Below are 13,420 nucleotides of genomic sequence, written 5' to 3'. Positions count from 1 at the left end.
ACCCGGGTTCGATTCCCGACATGGATACAATGTGTGAAGCCCATTTCTGGTGTCCCCCGCCGTGATATTGCTGGAATATTGCTAAAAGCGGCGCAAAACCATACTCACTGACACTTCATTACAATGAATGCGACGTTTCCATGTAGAAAACAACATTGTTATCAAGCAAGTATCGGTGTAGATAATAAAACGTACCGTTATCATGCTTCACAACGGTGTTAGGATCTACACCGAAACATCAAATTGATCGTAATAAAGAAGTTGTATGTCCATAAAATTACCTCCCTTGTTCATCATAACAACTTAAATAACTTAAATTAGTCACATATTCGACGATGTTACAATGGGAATAATGGATAGTGTTAAAGATAAAAAATATTCTTGATGAATGCCTCTAATAGATAAAATATATCCTGAAATGATTTCAAGATGATTTGTACTAAACACAGAACAAACACAGTAAATTCAATGTTGTCTCATATCGTGGATAACCTTTCTCTGTAACGACAGTCCCACGGAAGTCCGATGTCACAACCACTGAACACCAAAGTAGTGCCACCAGCACCAGCACCAGCTCCAGCACCAGCACCAGCACCAGCACCAGCATCAGCACCAGCTCCAGCACCAGCACCAGCACCAGCACCAGCACCAGCTCCAGCACCAGCACCAGCTCCAGCTCCAGCACCAGCTCCAGCCCCACTAACTACCAAGGTAGTGGCACTAATTACCAGATCACCTGAATTTGAATGAAATGTTTTAGAATGGGTTTTTAAATGGATACTATCCAAATTTCTACCCACATAACGATATGCTATGAAAATGGCTCTTGGAAAGAAATGGCACGGTCTTGAACTCTCAACACGTTGTCATGAATGAAAACAGGGAAGAGGATGGTTCACAATTTTGTCTTTACTAACTACCTATGTTACTCACAACTATGTTACTATGTCACTGAAAAAAACATACATTTTATAATATATTTCTTATGTATCGATCTGTCTACTTTGAAACCTATTGAAACATTGTTTTGTGTTTATTCTCTTTTATCCTTTTGAAAGGAGTTTATTAGTATTCGTCAATTGTCTGATAATGAATCGTTCTGCTGTTTAGGTATCATGTTAATAAACAATTAGCACTTTCATTAGAACCCTCTATCTCCCTGGCTGTTGGACTCGGCGTTGGAATCCCCTTATTCATCATCTTTGTCGTCATCATCGCTGTGATGGGCGTATGTCTCCACAGGAAACGCAACAGCAGAGGAGATGTATTGGTCAACGAAAATGATCCGTAAGTTAGAACCGAAAGACCTTCTTCATATTTGCATTAATAACAAGTCGCGATGCCTCTAACTGGCGTTACAAAGGGCTAATCTGGTCTGGAGGTTTGAAACGATGATGAAATTCACATATATCATATAAAAAGCTATACCAATATGCTCTTTCTGGAACCAAGGGTAAGGTGTTCAATTCATCAGACAATCTAGTGTGACGGCTAAATTGTGTATCTCTGAAATGGTAGAGGGATAAGACATTTAGGCAAGAAGCGGGCATCCCCATGGGCACCTGCTGTGCTAAAATTCTTTCATGCATATGAATCAAAATGAATCGAATATATCTGCTAGGATTGGCAAATTCAAATAAGGGAATCTAGCCAAGAAGATTTATTTAAACATCCGGTGTATTGATGACCTGAAATGGTTCAATAATGATGAAATAGCCATTTCCGCTCCACTGATTTATCCACTTGAACTAGAAATATAAGAGACCAGTGAAACCGCCACATCTGTTTCATATTTAGAAATCTGTATATTAATAAAGATCCAGAGTGACCACCAGACTGTTTAACAAGAGGGATAACTTCAACTTTCCAAAAGTCAATGTCCCGTTCATGTCCCCTTATACCCCACCAGCTCCTGAGTTTGCAGTTTACACCTTTTGAGGTACAATCGAGCATGCTCTTTTCACGAAGACATCAATAGCGTAATACTCTTGCCAAAACAAATGTTCAATCAGGGATAATGAAACCGGTAGGGCTGGAAATGCTTACCCATGTCGCGAACACCTGGTGACATCACGGATGTACGTTGGCCCATAAGGGACATGTAGTCTGTTTTTCAATATTTTGATGTTTCACTTACTTTTATCGTAACCTTTTGCAAATAAACACAATTTGTCTTACAAATATGTGATAAATCATGTATAAAAACAACCGAAAACATGGAAAATGTACTTTCAAGTAGCTTTTGAGTCGCTGAAATGTGAAGCGAAAATGTCAAAAACTAAAACGGAAATGTCAAAAAACAAAACGAAAAGGTCAAAAACTAAAATGAAAAGGTCAAAAACAAAAGCGAAAATGTCAAAAACTAAAATGAAAATGTAGAAAACTATTTTCACTGCGGTGGAAATAGTTTTCTGTGGTTTCATTTTAGTTTTTGACATTTTCGTTTCACTTTTCAGCGATTCAATATCTTCTTTACACATGTTTTATCACATATTTGTAAGACAAATCGTGTTAATTTGCAAAAGGTTACGATAAAAGTAAGTGAAATATCAAAAACCGTACGGATGATCAATTCATATCATTTTCACCGCTATTTTACATTTACGACCATTGGAATCGCTCTTGTTGGATAAAAGACTGATTATTCTCTGGCGTTCACACATTCAGGGATTCGGTGTGGCAAGCCTGTGACCACCAGGTAACTCCTAGCACCGAAGCCATACATTTAATTACATGAGGCTTCAGATAGCTCAGTGATAACTGACTACACTTGGCACAATAAACGATCAATGCTTCAATAGTGTTGAAAACGGCGTAAAATATTGCCCAATATACCTCGTACAGGTACAATGTATGCCTCAAAGGATACAGTAAGCCAGGCATCTTTTCTTGGACACTGAACTTGGTTAGGTATATATATATTAGGGAATATTTTACCGCATTCGAACAGACAAATTTAGAAATGAGTAACAAATATTTGTAATTATTACGTCGTTTGTGAGACGTTTACAAATTTGTGTGAAGTGATATTTAAGGCCCCAGTTTTCGTTGTGAAGCATACAAGTTGAGTATATGCGTATTATATAGATTCATTACAGAACCTTGTGTACTAATGTTCCATATACCTCTCAATTGCAGGTACAATATAAGACCAGCTTTCGGGAGTTGGACATCTGCGTTTGGAAGTCGTGGTCGTCGTAGTTCGGACAACTATGACGTCATGCACGGGATGTATAATAAATACTACAACAACTGGGGCACCCCAGGCAACACATCTAAGGGGACAACGCTAGGGGGCGCTTCCAACTTGAGGTTCTACCGGTCCACCAAGAAGAGTGGTCCATTGGAGTTTACACCAAGCATGACCAGAGCCGAAGCCCGTCGTACGTATGCAGGGAACATCAGCTTTTGTAGATGTTATAATTTAGTAAAGGTAGCAGTGAGTGAGTCGGTTTAACGCAGCTTGGAACATTATTCCAGTTATATCACGGCGTGTCAGCTTGATGTGGGAGGAAACGGCCGAGGTGATGCAGGCCGTAGCCGTTTATCACTTTGGTGAAGCCCGCGAACACGGGTATGGTGCCTTTACTTGCCCATAATTCATTGTGTGGTGGTAGGGGGTGCGGTTGGGAAGGTGTAGTTTCATCCGGGTAATTCGGGTTGTTAGAACCTTCTGTGAATGTGTAGGCCAAAGCGATATAGTGTGTTGCATGTTCACAACAATGGTGTCGCCCGAAACATCCTTGGATGGCTCGAGATGATCTGCTTATTTGCGTAAATGATCGAATGCATAGTTTTTACAATTATCATGTAAACATGAAATGTATCTGTTGTGAACATATGTGACATGTGATTTCATTGGGGTATCACATGAATGGATGCAACTTAGTCAGATGAAATAGCATTTTAAGCAGTGGGTCCAAGAGAGTACAAAATATTAAATAACCAGCAAAAACTATCAATATCCATTGTGAATGATAACGTAACTGGAGCCCGGTTATTGATGACGTTACATATATATTCTGGAATAAAAACAATTCTTCTCCAAAAGGTCACAGGCGCCGACTGCATTTTCCTGCAAGTGCATGTGTGTATTTACGTTATAATTCGCTGACGTCATGACGCTGTAATATTGTCATTCCTGTCAATCAAAATGGCACATCCACATCAATTGTCGATCGGTTAATCAGTTTCGTACAGTGAGGTTAATAAAACACCATTTGGCGTTGGCAATCGTGAGAAGGAGAAACAGACAAGGGTGTATCAAACAAACGTTAATGGTGACTATTGCCACGATATAAGTTGAAACCTCAACTTCTTGTCCTGGGACCTTTTCACAAAATGATGCGTGAGCTACGATTATCGTATATTAATTTAAGTATTTAATTAATAATTTACGATCGTCTCACGGCTGAGATCGCTTTTGGGACAGGGCCCTGAACTATTAAAACGCCAAAGATCTCGGGCCCAAGTGTCCTTGTGCATTAACTATAATAGTTCCTGGCGAAATTATACTTTTTTTTACACTATAGCAAAATTTATTTCATAAATAATGTTTAGTTAGGGCAATACATTTTCTCTACTGCTGGTTGACTAGGCTTCTCACTGTTCGGTGTTTGGGTTGAATACTTATGAATGCGGCTTCAGCTACGACACAGTCTGTGGACCCGTGAAGATCCAAGGCAGAATACAATGTAGGTCTTCAGCAACCCATGCTTGCAGTAAAAGGCGACTATGCTTGTCCTAAGAGGCGACTAACGGGATTGGGTGATCAGGCTCGCTGATCCATCGTATCCCAATTGCAGGGATTGATGCTTATGATTGTCTTGTCCAGACTCTAATATTTACATACCGCCGTCATATACATGTAGCTGTAATATTACCGAGGCGACGTAACACAACCAAACAAACAAACACAAAAACCAAGGCTGTGTTTCATCCATTTCACAGCGACGCCGTCCTCGGCTGTGCAAGGGGAGGACGACCACATCCCTGATCGCGGGGCCAACTTTTCCTGGGACTTCCTGTACAAGACTCTTGAGCCCGATGAAGATGTGAGTATAGTACAACAGTGTCCATTACACCCACACAATGTCTCCGTACAGCATGTCATTGCCTCTATATACGGAGTCCGTTCTCAATACAACACAGCATTGTTTATTTCAACGTTGGCTGCGCCTCCGAACACTAAATCAGTGTCTCTATACACCGAGGTTGTGTCTCCATACACTGAGGTTGTGTCTCCATACACCACGTCTGTCTCTAAATCAATACCGATAGTGTCTCGATACACCAAACCAGTATCAGTGTCACCAAGTCTCAGTTCCCCGAGGCTGAAACGCCATAGGCTACGGTGTCTTCACACACCACGCCAGTGTCTGGATACTCCGAGTCAGTGTCTCCATATACCACTGCTTGCCTCATACCCCAATACTATACCTTAATATACCCCGATACAAAGTCTTTATCCACTGTGACACGACGCTGCTTGTCGTAAGAGGCGACTAACGGGATCGGGTGGTCAGGCTTGCTGACTTAGTTGATGCATGTCATCATATCCCAATTGAGTACATCGGTGCTCATGATATTAATCACAGGATTGTCAGGTTCAGACTCGATTATTTACATACTGCCGTCGTATATCTATAATATTGCTGAGTGCGACGTTAAACAGCAAACAAACAAACTGAGACAGATTGTGTTATATTCAGCGCGCCATGCCTATGTTTAAATGTATCTCACACACATATACGAGGCTTGTTTATTTTGAAACAATCTTTATCTTGATTTTGATATCCATAAATGAATAACGTTTTAGGATACCTAAATATTCTCGTCAGTAGCAAGAGTTACACCACCACAGAGGCAAGCACCTGTCTTTTTATGTGTTTCAGTTCCGACTACAGAGGCCCGTGGTGTCACCAACCCAGTCCTCTCAGGTACCACAGCTCTAGTCAATTCTTTCATCACCCGGGGGCAATGGTGACCCAGTCGTCCAGAGCTGCGTCCCATGGGCACATTAGAAACTTATGATCGTGGGTTCGAATCCCCATTCGACCCGATTATGTTTCCAGCTTTGTCAGCACCTTGGGCTTCGTGCTCGTGGGTTTCACGAAAGTGATAAACGTCTGAGCCCTGCATCACTTCGGGCTTTCCTCCCACATTAAATTGACACGCCGTGATATAACTGGAATATTGTTCAAAACGGCGTTAAACCCAACCCAAATCATCCCCTTTATGTGTATTGCTGGAATATTGCTAAAGGAGGCGTAAAATCATACCCACTCATTCCCTTTATGTGTACGTCACATACAGCGCAAGGGGCGCAGCCCTATCATAATTCACTGTGCTGCCCGTGGAGAACCGGGGTAGAATATCGTGAAAGGGGACAATGCTTGTCGTAAGAGGCGACTAACGGGATCGGGTGGTTAGGTTCGCTGACTTGGTTGTTGCATGTCATCGTATCCCAGTTGCATGGATCAATGCTCATGATGTCAATCACTGGATTGTCTGGTCCAGACTCGATTATTTACAGACTGTTGTCATATAGCTGGAATATTGCCGTGTGCGACGTTAAACAACAAACAAACAAACAGACAAAAATCCCTGTGCAGCGTTACATCCCTTGGGCGTGCCAGAAACGTTTGTCAGTACCATACCGGTGCTCGTGGGTTTCACATAAGTTGTGAATATCTAAGACCTGCATCACTTCGGGCTTTCCCCTCACATTAAGATGACACGCCGTAATGTAAGTGGGATATTGTTAAAAGCGGCGTGAAACCAAACCCACTCACTATAACCGATGTTAGTTACACTCAAGTGTATGCGAAATTGTGAATAGATGTCGCCAATGTTAATGATCTAATTGTTAAATTACTGATACAGTTTTATACAAATTCCTAGAATGGGTGACCGTTTATGCAACAATGGCAATTAAAAAACTCGGAAAAGATGGTAAATCATATACAATACAACGCCGCGAAACCCCCGCAGATACTCCGCGGGACATATGTTAAATTTCTGCATGGATACACAAACACTACGCCCTAAAAACTGATAATCCGCGGATTTCTGCAAATATTTGCCCCTCATATGGGACTAACTAGTTTTATCGCTCACGGGCACAATTATCTACCACATATGTATGCAGGATCATGAATACAGGTTAATATATTAAGTATTTAAATGTCATTTAGAAGTAATACACATAAGAGAGAGAATTTGTAGAAGCTAACTTCTTTATGATGAGGAACACTACACTTTCAGAGTATATGCTTTCTCCTTCATCATCTTTTATTCACCTGATGGAGGAGTAAGTGTTCCTCATTATAAAGAAGTTGACATTTATATATTCTCTCTCGACCTGTTTATATTAGCCACACATAATTTGTAACGCTAAGTTTGATGTCATTGATTAGCGTCTGTCAGTAGTAATCAGTTGATGGAGGTAAGAATCTAAGAAGTTGTAATCTGTTTGACTGCATAAATTAGTCAATGATAACAGCCAATCCTTTTGAAAGAATTGAGTAACAGAGCTACTACAAGACATTAGAAATTGTTATCGAATTGGGATGTAAATTCTAAATAGCAAGTGAATAAGTGAGTGAGTGAGTGAGGTAAAATTTAATGTTGCATCGGCATTATTTCAGCCATATAGCGACTCAAGCAAATAAGAGAAAGTGACTTCCCTGTGAAAACCCCTCTTAATGAACATTATCAATAAACTGCCAATCATAGCTATAAAATACACCCCTATAACAACCTCTATTAATAATTGAAATTCTTAAGTAATACTTTTTTCAAGGCGTACACACAAGTGAATAATATTACCTTCGTGTGTTAATGAGCTTAATACTTGGAAGCGTTCGCACGTCACACTGAAGACCCGGGTCCCATTCCCCCACATCGGTACATTGTGTGAAGCCCATTCATTGTGTCCCCCGCCGTGATAATGCTGTAATATTGCTTAAACGGCGTAAAAGCTGCACACTCATTTGACTCCACAGCTCTCGGCTTCATAATGTTTCACACAGGTAACAATTGCTATACCCCAGTCAACAAAACCCCAAACCAGTCCAACAAGTTCATGTTGTCTATGCAGTGTCATCCCTTAACCCGCCTGTGTACATGCAAGGTGTTGAGTGTAAACATTTTAATTAAAAGTTAATTCAATTTATTTCCATTATTACATTCTAAATCTTTACTTTTTCATAATTATTTTGCATTACCTACTTTTCACTTCAGTGACTGATTTCAAACCAGTGTCGCCAAGTCCTGTGTATCATAAAACCCCTTAGTGTTTCGCCCTCGTGGTAGTTGTGACGGTAATTGTGACAAAGAGGATTGGGCGGTAGGTCCAGCAAGCAGATTGACAGCCCTTGTCAACTACGGGTGTTACGAGATGAGCATCACCAGCTTATTTGAATAGCACTGTCCTTGTATACACTAGTACTTTCTGGATTTCTGTGGCAAGTGACGGACATAATTCAAAATCCTTCCACACTGACACGGCATCAAACCCCGAGATAGAACAGTCACAGTTATAATAGTCTGGAAGGTAATTTAAGGTACCGACGTTTACTACAATATCCGAAAAACTATTGGACCTACTCCAGTCAAAGTTGGTTTGAGATTATTAAACAGTCATACATAACTGGATATTACATTTAAAGACAATCGGTGCATGAATAAAAAATCTGTCTATTTAGCTATCACTATATTTCACCAACAACCAGACCTGTTCGTCACGGGTTGAACGAGCATCATTGAAACAGCCATCTGCATAATGCTACCCCTGTGCACGTTGAGATGCATACATGTAATAGAATGAACCATATATAATTCACCGGTCATAAACTTTCAATGCCTTTGTCTCTAGCTACAAACAATATACACACGCTAGTTATTTGCCATAACAAATACTTAATTGTGTTTTCTGTTCTTTTGAACTCACGCACAAATGTTTATTCTTATTTATCAGATTGAAATTGAGTAAGTGAATGTAGTTTTACGCCGCTTTAAGTAGTATACCAGCAATATCACGATCGGGGACACCCGAAATGGGCTTCACACACTGTATTCATGTGTGGAATCGAAACCGGACTGTCGGCGAGACAAGCGAACACTTTAACGGCTAGGCTACCCCACCGCCCCGATTGAAATAGAAAATTATGATAGCATGAGCAGGGATTATAGCCCGCCTAGAAAATTTGTCCGTATCTGTACTTGCTCTTAGGCAAATGAGTGTGTATATGCAAGTGTAAATTGACCTAATAAGAAGATATTTCATGGAAGGTATATAATGTTATACAGTTACAACGAATTATGATTACTAACAGCATGTAACCCGTGAAAATCCAGTGTAGAAAAGGTCTTCAGCAACCCGTAAAAGGCGACTATGCTTGTCGTAAAGGGGATCGGGTGGTCAGGGTTGCTGTCTTGGTTGTTGCATGTCAATCAAAGGAATGCCTGGTACAGACTCGATTACTTACAGACCATCGTCATATAGCTGAAATATTGCAGAGTGCGTCGTTAAACAACAATCAACATGAACATCAACTAACATCTTGTAAGCGTCTCATAAACAAATTGCAATTTGTTAACAAAGTAAAGTAAAAAACATATAAGGTATTGACTTTTAAGGGTACCTCTCAACGAGTACATTTCAATGTGTTCTAAAACACAGGGCTGGAGATAAATTAGGCATTTCACGTGCTAGTGAGAATATGTTAATTATATAAAGTCTCATGTCAAAGTTTCAAACAAACATGGGCAATGCATTTCAATATTTCATTCGATTTTCGATTGGAATTGGATCATCCCCGTTCCCAAACATAGTCAGGTGGGGGATTTCTAAAGTTTCGATTGGAGTTACTAGAGATGAATATCTCTATGATAATCTTCCTGTATAACGTATAACACTATATGTAAATACAATAACACCTTGTTCATTAATTATCATACAAACACTCAATATTGACACACATTTAACTTAATAAAACATATTATTTTCGCTTAAAGGTTATATACACATTATACATTGAGTTGTTTTGGCCACAGTAAAGTCAAGAACATGTACTCGTTTGTCAACCAGCGTTTTGTTTCTGAGCCAGTAGGTGGATATGAATACACGCCCAGTTAGGACATTTTCCAGCAATATATCGACGGGGTACCCCTACACGCACCAGACTACAGGCTCTCATTAATTGTACTCTTATGGGACATCAAACGGAATCTTATCGTGACAAGATAATGCATCCACTGACAGGCTAGCCTACCACCCAATACATTCTCGAAGGCAATACTTGGATGTGTTGTTCAGTATCTAGAAAAAAATACAAGGATTATTTATCGGACAGTTGTGTACTGCGTAACAGACAACATGTGAAGTATGTAATGTTCTTTGAACGACTTAGTAACACACACGAGGTAACCTACAAACTTGAATATCAATATGCAATGTGCAGGACAAGGCTTCACGTGTAAATCATAGTTTATATGCCACCACATGACCCTTGTATCAAGGTGACACACAGAGTTAACTTTGTCCTGTTTGACTCTGGTTGCAGATTCATTAGGATTCAGTTTAACCCTGACCTAAATTGTGCATATCGCTTTTTCCTGTTTAGCCCTGCTTTGACATTCTTTAGGATTCAGTTTAACCCTGTCCAGAATTGTGCAATTTTGTGTGTTTAATTGTACTTCAGGATTGTCTTCGTTGTTTGGACATGCTTTGTGAAACTACACACATCCAAATAAGGAAAGTCTCAATAATGTATTTGCAAAAGCAAAGCTATCTTACAGGTAGCTAGGTCATCTGTATTAAACTTGTGTGTTGGAACACGTGACCAAATAGATAGTGAAGAGGGTATGTTAGGGTGTAGGAAACTAGTGATGCACTGACAACACTTTTAGTTCACACTAATACAATACATTTGACTGTCTAATACAATACATCTGACTGTCTTGTTGGTTGTCTTTGTGGTTGTAATACCATAAACAGTCAGTATAAACAGTGTTTGGATGTACAAGTTCTATTGTTATATCACAATGAAACTTAGCATGTGGTACACACAGAATCATCCATAGTCAATACAGTAAACTACGGTTATAACGAACTCAAAGGGACTACTATTTTTAGTTCGTTATAACCGGAGTTCGTTATAAGCATATATACAGCATAACTACAGCAAATAGTCGGGACTAAAAAGTTAGTTTGTTATATCCGTCAGTTCGTTATAAGCGTGTTCGTTATAACCGTAGTTTACTGTATTATGTTTTTTATTTAATGCGGATAGGAATATTAACTGGGTGGACGTAATGCATTTCATATTGTTGTCGAGGGACACTGTATGGTTACATTGATTAGGGTGTCTATCCATGTGTGTGGTTTGCCATGAACACCATTGACACCGTGGTATTTATCAAACTACTACATGCAAGTACATGCACATTTGTACACGACAAGAGTCACAATGCAAGTTGATCGTAAATCATTTTTTTACGTCAAAATGAATATTTACGGACAACATTATTATAGCAAGAATGTCTTTCAAAACTAGTGTGTGTTTATCAACCATTACCTGCAATCCTTTCACAGTGTTGCATCATGTATTTAGATTATAGCCTGGTTGAAAAGGTATCACGTCCAACCAACCAAGGGCATGATAGTCCCATAAAACTCCCAATTAGGCCTATTATACAATACATTGCATTTTGCAGAAATCCGAGGATATCCGCGGATTATTTTCGAATTATTCGCATTTTCTCCATGATTTTTTGGCAATTTTAATGCAGAACACGATAGCAAACTATGGCGTTGTAGTTTACCATACCTGTTACACAAATGAGTCCCGTAATGGGAAGCGAGAGGCGTGTTTGTATCCCATATACTTTCTGCTACAAGCAATCATTTATCATTTAACCCATATGTTGTAGATACCGTCTGGACAGATGCCTGCATCTAATGTATGAATGTAGCAAGCACTACCATCTTGTGTGACACATGTAGCTCAACCACCATGTGTAACCCGACGCCCGTAACACGTGTCACATGTAGCTCAACCACCTTGTGTAACCAGACGCCCGTAACACGTGTCAGATGTAGCTCAACCACCTTGTGTAACCAGACGCCTGTAACACGTGTCAGATGTAGCTCAACCACTATGTGTAACCAGACGCCCGTAACACGTGTCAGATGTAGCTCAACCACTATGTGTAACCAGACGCCCGTAACACGTGTCAGATGTAGCTCAACCACCTTGTGCAACCAGACGCCTGTAACACATATCAGATGTAGCTCAACCACTATGTGTAACCAGACGCCCGTAACACGTGTCAGATGTAGCTCAACCACCTTGTGTAACCAGACGCCCGTAACACGTGTCAGATGTAGCTCAACCACTATGTGTAACCAGACGCCCGTAACACGTGTCAGATGTAGCTCAACCACCATGTGTAACCAGACGCCCGTAACACATATCAGATGTAGCTCAACCACCATGTGTAACCAGACGCCCGTAACACGTGTCAGATGTAGCTCAACCACCATGTGTAACCAGACGCCTGTAACACATATCAGATGTAGCTCAACCACTATGTGTAACCAGACGCCCGTAACACGTGTCAGACGAGCTCAACCACCATGTGTAACCAGACGCCCGTAACACGTGTCAGATGTAGCTCAACCACCATGTGTAACCCGACGCCCGTAACACGTGTCAGATGTAGCTCAACTGCAATGTGTAACCAGACGCCTGTAACACGTGTCAGATGTAGCTCAACCACCATGTGTAACCAGACGCCCGTAACACGTGTCAGATGTAGCTCAACCACCATGTGTAACCAGACGCCCGTAACACATATCAGATGTAGCTCAACTGCCATGTGTAACCAGACGCCTGTATCACATGTCAGATGCAGTACGATCCAGTGTACATATCGGAAGTCTGCACTCCACGACATATCCTCAGGACTTGAAATGCAGCTTCAAATTTAAAAACATCTGTTCACCCTTTGTTTCGCCCGTCTCCTTCAAGCGAAGGAGATGAGATTTTCGACATATCCAGTGCAGTTCTGAATGAGTGTTTAATGTCGTTGAGACATTAAAGATACGTTAAATTGAAATGTAATCTTAAGCAGAAACCATTTTTAAATCTTGCAAGGTTTATGTGTGTAACAGGTACGAGTTGGTTAGTCAAGGTTACATTATGTGTGGAAAAAGACTCATATCGTTATTTACATATATTTTGTCAATCAGGTTTCCGATTTAAACTTTATAATATGGTGCAATATTTATGTTATTACCTTGCCTACGTTTGCCATGTCTAACATGTTAGCTTTGTTTTTAAAACAAATGCTAGAAACTTTAACACTGTTGCTTTGTATTGCTTTTAACCTTTCGTTGAACACAATATTTAAG

At 40.3% G+C, this 13,420-nt stretch overlaps 1 protein-coding gene across 1 annotated transcript; it reads left to right on the top strand.

Moving 5' to 3' along the window:
- The first annotated feature begins 653 nt into the window (after window positions 1-653).
- On the top strand, window positions 654-12,776 carry LOC124134653. Its single transcript, XM_046499595.2, has 6 exons — window positions 654-711; window positions 1,146-1,287; window positions 3,139-3,383; window positions 4,951-5,054; window positions 5,895-5,939; window positions 11,938-12,776. The coding sequence occupies exons 2-6, from the start codon at window positions 1,223-1,225 to the stop codon at window positions 11,971-11,973; spliced, it is 495 nt and encodes a 164-aa protein (XP_046355551.2). The 5' UTR covers window positions 654-711; window positions 1,146-1,222; the 3' UTR covers window positions 11,974-12,776.
- Window positions 12,777-13,420: the final 644 nt, after the last annotated feature.

This window comes from Haliotis rufescens, unplaced genomic scaffold, assembly GCF_023055435.1.
Source record: "Haliotis rufescens isolate VD_foot unplaced genomic scaffold, xgHalRufe1.0.p SCAF_4, whole genome shotgun sequence".
NCBI classification, from domain to species: Eukaryota; Metazoa; Mollusca; class Gastropoda; order Lepetellida; family Haliotidae; genus Haliotis; species Haliotis rufescens.
The sequence above is the reverse complement of the archived record's forward strand: the minus strand, read 5'-3'. Positions and strand labels throughout refer to the sequence as shown.

Bases quoted from the DNA above. Each gene is read 5' to 3' on its own strand.
- LOC124134653 (XM_046499595.2), top strand. From the start codon at position 1,223: ATGGGCGTATGTCTCCACAGGAAACGCAACAGCAGAGGAGATGTATTG. The intron at 5,055-5,894 runs GTGAGTATAGTA...TATGTGTTTCAG, and splicing joins CTCTTGAGCCCGATGAAGAT to TTCCGACTACAGAGGCCCGT. The intron at 5,940-11,937 runs GTACCACAGCTC...CATATGTTGTAG, and splicing joins CACCAACCCAGTCCTCTCAG to ATACCGTCTGGACAGATGCC.